General features: G+C 52.6%; 1 protein-coding gene across 1 annotated transcript in view; it reads left to right on the plus strand.

Annotated features, from left to right (window-relative positions):
• Positions 1 to 2,585: 2,585 nt before the first annotated feature.
• Il21r (interleukin 21 receptor) overlaps positions 2,586 to 4,495 on the plus strand; it is an 11,624-nt gene continuing 9,714 nt past the window's right edge. The window contains exon 1 of the mRNA XM_005351190.1: positions 2,586 to 2,634. Within this exon, the coding sequence (XP_005351247.1) occupies positions 2,586 to 2,634 (49 nt within the window). The remainder of the gene's footprint in view (positions 2,635 to 4,495) is intronic.

A 4,495-nucleotide genomic window follows, 5' to 3' on the forward strand; every position in this document is an offset into this window, starting at 1 on the left:
CAGATGAGAACAGTGGGCCGGTCAGACAGCTGCCGGGGCCCAGCAGGAGTTGGTGTTCACACCTGACACCTGCCTTGATGGAGGAAGGTCATTGGTTAATTAAATAAAGAAGCTACTTGCCCTGATAGGTTAAAACATAAGGTGGGAGGAGTAAACAGCAGAATGCTGGGCTGAAGAGGAAGTGAGCTCAGAGACTCGACAGCTCTCCTCTCGGGGGCAGATGCCTCAGAGAGACACGATGCTCCACTCTTGCGGGCAGAGGCGAGAGCTCTGCTCTCTGAGGCACACGCGATGAAGCTCCGACCTAGGATGGATGTAGGCTAGAATCTCCCTGGTAAGCCGCCTTGTGGGCTACAGCAGATTATTAGAGATGGGCTAGTCCAGGTGCGAGAGTTAGCCTAGAAGAGGCTAGATAGAAATGGCCAAGCAGTGATTAAATGAATACAGTGTCCATGTAATTATTTCGGGTAAAGCTAGCTTTGCGGGCAGCAGGGTGCTGGGGACGCAGCCCCTCCGCTCCTATTACTACACTGCCTCCCGGCTGGCCGCTCTCAACTGTGAGGTTCAGGGATAGAGAATGTGCCCATTTCAGAGATGGCAGCTGAGGCCAGTGGCCAGAAGGGTCAGAGATCAGCTGACTGCCAGTACTGGGCCCCTCCTCCACTCTGCTAGTCCAGGCCTCTTTGGAAAAAGCATCAGAAATCTAACTAACAGCGATGGCGGGTGTTTGGGCTCATGTAACTGGAAGGTACAGATATGGACGTCAGAGACAACCTGATCCATGTTCTTACTGTAGCCCTGCTGTTGTGGCTTGAATCTGAAGTGTCTCCAACGGGCACCCTGGGGAAAGCGGGTGCTTGGCTTGGCCAGGCCTGGCTCGGTACCTGCTCTGAGGACCATGCTTAAGGGCTGCAGTTTGGCATGTCATGAGGAGGGTCGCTCATCCAGGTGGGCAGAGCAGCTGCTATCCTGTCAGTGACTTGTGCAGAGCTATGCTGTGAAGAGCGGGAGGAGAGGCTCTTGACAAAGGACAGAAGCTGTCTATTTTCCCTGCAGCTGAGATGTGACACAGAGTTCTGCTGGACTGGAGCTGGGGTCATAATTTGACACTGTAGAGCTGGGCATGCTTGGAGTCACCCTCCTGTGGTCAGAGGTCACCTCTTCAGACTGTAACATCATCATGGCCCCCCTCCTCCCTCATCTTTCATTGTCAGTGCTGGGACCAGAAACCAGGGACTCCCATATGTTTAGGCAAAGGCAGGAACTGTGCCTGCCATGCTCTATTTAAAACTCACTACTGCTAGGATGGGCCCCACTCTCATGAGCTCAGCTAATCCTAATCTCCTCCATTCTATTAAATGTGATTTGGGCATTAGGTTCTAACATACAAAGTTGGGGGGGACACAGTCAAACTATACCACAAGATTTGTGAAGGCAAGGGCCACCCAAGATCAGTGTTACTCAAAATAGCAAGTCGAAATTTCCCATAATGTTTTACTCTGATACTGATGTTAGAGCAGTATTAGAAGGCTGAAGGCAGAAGCAGTGAGTTCACAGGACTAGAACTAGCCTCGGTTACACAGTCAAGACTCTGTCTCGAGAGGGAAGGGAAGGAAAGAAGGGGGAAATACACCCCTGCAGGGGGAGGGAGCGTGAGTAGCAATGTTTAGACTGGGGTTGGAGTCAAATGTTTGAGGCCATTTATAGAAAATATTAAATATATAATTTTGAGAGTGAGGCATTTTGGAAGTCCCTTGGGCACACTGTTCTTGGGGTTCTGTTCTAGAAGCTTCTAGATTCTGCTGTAGCTCAGTCAGCTCGGTGGTCTGTCAGAGCCTACGTTCGGCTTTCTTGCACAGTGCCTGGTTGAATTGTTACAAAGCTCTGAACAGGGGCTCCATTGCTTCATTTCATGAGGCTCAGAGACAGCAAGAGGCTGGCCTGGAACACACAGCTGCCTATCTGAACCTTGAGCCTTTACTGTTCCTTTGATGATGGTCAGGTAGGCCAGTCGGTGCTGCTGGATCTAGGGGAACCCCAGATGAAGCATTGTCTTATTGTGGGGTCAGGGATGGTGTCTGGGAAAAGCCATGGGTCTGACCTGATCCTGTGCATGAGCCAGCTTCCCTCAAGGCCCTGGTCCCAGCTCCATGCTGGAGGACCTAGCCTGCATGGGGTCCTTGAGCCCGGGAAGGTATTCCCCCTGGGTTAGCACTTCCACAGGCAAAGGGCAGGAGGAGACTGGTGTTGGCTACCTATGGTTTGCTGCCCACAGTATCATCACGTCCTTGGTTCAATAAGGGCCTTTGTCCATCTCAGCCAGTCAGGGGCTCCAGGCAGCTTTGGTCTTGCTCTCCTTGTGTGCCCCTGTAGGCTAGCTGGGCTTCCTTTTAGAATAAGAAGTACCCCTGTGGGCTAACCTTATCTTTAGTATTCAACATGGTGGGGCTTCTTTGTGAGCCTTGGACTGGTTGATCCTTTGATGTGGCAGGGATAGACCATGTCATGGGAAGGCTGCTCAGTGCCCGGCGGCAGCTGGTTCATCTCACATCTCACACGCTTCTCTTGCAGGTCTGGGACACAGCATGCCACAGGGCTTGGCTGCTCCCTTGCTCCTGCTGATCCTCCAGGGAGGTAAGTCTCAACCACATGGCTGCAGTGGACGATGGGCCCATTTCCTCCCACAAAACCGAGCAGGGGCCACATGGTGCCGTAGGCTCCTGATCATGGCCGCTGGCCACTTACCCACAATCTACAGCCTCTGTCTACTTGACGCCCAAGCTAAATACCCTGTTTTTCACTAACCAGAACCTAGGGAACCAAACGGCTCCAGTCAAGAGAAAGGCTCGCCACCCTCATGGGAAGGAAGTCCTGCCCTTGGTCTAACCTTCGTTCTTCTTTGTGCAAGACTCTCACTTGGGTCATGACCCTTCAGTAGGTGGGAGGGAAAGGAGGTGGGGGCAGAGGACCAAACTTTGTAGCAGTCCCTGGGGGAGGCATCAGGGCTGCAAGAGTCCTGTTGAGGGCATTCTCTCCATCAAAAGCCAGAGGCTGTGCAGGCCACCCCGGTGAGGGGAACTTGACCTTCTGCAGACTCAGCAATATTTGCTCTGGTTTTTACCGAAATATCCAGTCCTTTAAATAGCTCCCCCAGGAAACAGGCCCAGCTTTTGATTTCCCTTTCTGGTGGCGACACCCTGCCTGCTCTGGAAATCCCTTTAGTGCCTGCACTGGGAGCAGGGCGTAAGAGTGCAGTTTGGGTAACAGAGCCCTGTCACACACTGAGGCTAGAATGTCACCTCCCACTCCTCCTGTGGAGCCTCGCTAGGTTGCCATTAGTGGACGAGACAGAGAGAATGCAGACCCTGTGGAGATGCTGGGGGTGGCTGCCTGGCACTAAGACATGGACAGGGCAATGGTTTCTGTGATGTGCTTGTCCTTCTAGCTTCGGAACCCCAGAAGGGACTGGGAACAGTTGAGTGTATCTATTATCACAGCCCTGGGGAGGTGGAGGCAGAGCTCAGGAGCACTCTGGCCAGGCTGCTTAGCCAAATTGGTGAGCTCCAGGCTGAGCGGGAAAGTCTACCTAAAACACCTCTGTCTTCAACTCAAGTGTGCATGTGGATGTTCACAAACTCACAGACATGGTCACATGTGTGTCTTTCACAATCCTAGGGCTGGGTGCTCAAGGCCACAGTGCAGTGGGCTCTATGGTTAGTGAGGTTCAGCGTCTACTTCCAGTGTGGTGTTGGACCTGTGTTTTTACAATGGGAGCCAGGATGGGGCAGAAAGGAATTTTTATGGTGGGAGCCCCTCTAGCCACTCCTAACACCACTAGACTTGGGGACTCTAATGACTCTATTATCCTTGGAGGGCTCACCTCCTCACATGTTCTGTGGCCTGGGCATTTGAGGGGACACACAGATCCTAATTTTAACAGGGCCCCAGGCACCTGCTGTACTGTTTGTTTGCTCATTCATTCACTCATTCATCCATTCATTCTTTTTTGAGTTTTTGAGACAAGGTTTCAGTATGTAGCCCTAATCCTCCTGCCTCAGCTTGCTGCTGTGTCAGGGGGCTGCTGTATGAGGTAGCTTATGTGTTACAGTCTTGACCTTACCGGAATATGGCTGTGGAGGCTGGGACCTGTGCAGCCGGCTTCGGGATACTAGAGAGGCAATTTTAATCCTGGAGCTGTGGTCACCTAGTGAGGGTGCAGCTGCATCCTGTACCCTATGGTAACCTCTACGGGATGCCTGGGTGCCATCCAGTTGTGGAAGTTGCCTGGCTTGTTCACTCACTCTGACCTTGGCAGCCACCTCTCAGCAGTCTGTGGGCTCTGCTCTGTCTGCCCCAGTGGCTTGTCCCATCTCAGCTCAGTGGTAGTATTTGTCTCGTGAGTACAAAGTCCTGGCTTCAGGTCCTGGCACTATATACTGTTTCCTTCCTTCTTCCCTTCCCTCCCCTCTCCCTCCCCCTCCCCTCCCCTTCCCTC

Source organism: Microtus ochrogaster, chromosome 8 (assembly GCF_000317375.1).
Source record: "Microtus ochrogaster isolate Prairie Vole_2 chromosome 8, MicOch1.0, whole genome shotgun sequence".
NCBI classification, from domain to species: Eukaryota; Metazoa; Chordata; class Mammalia; order Rodentia; family Cricetidae; genus Microtus; species Microtus ochrogaster.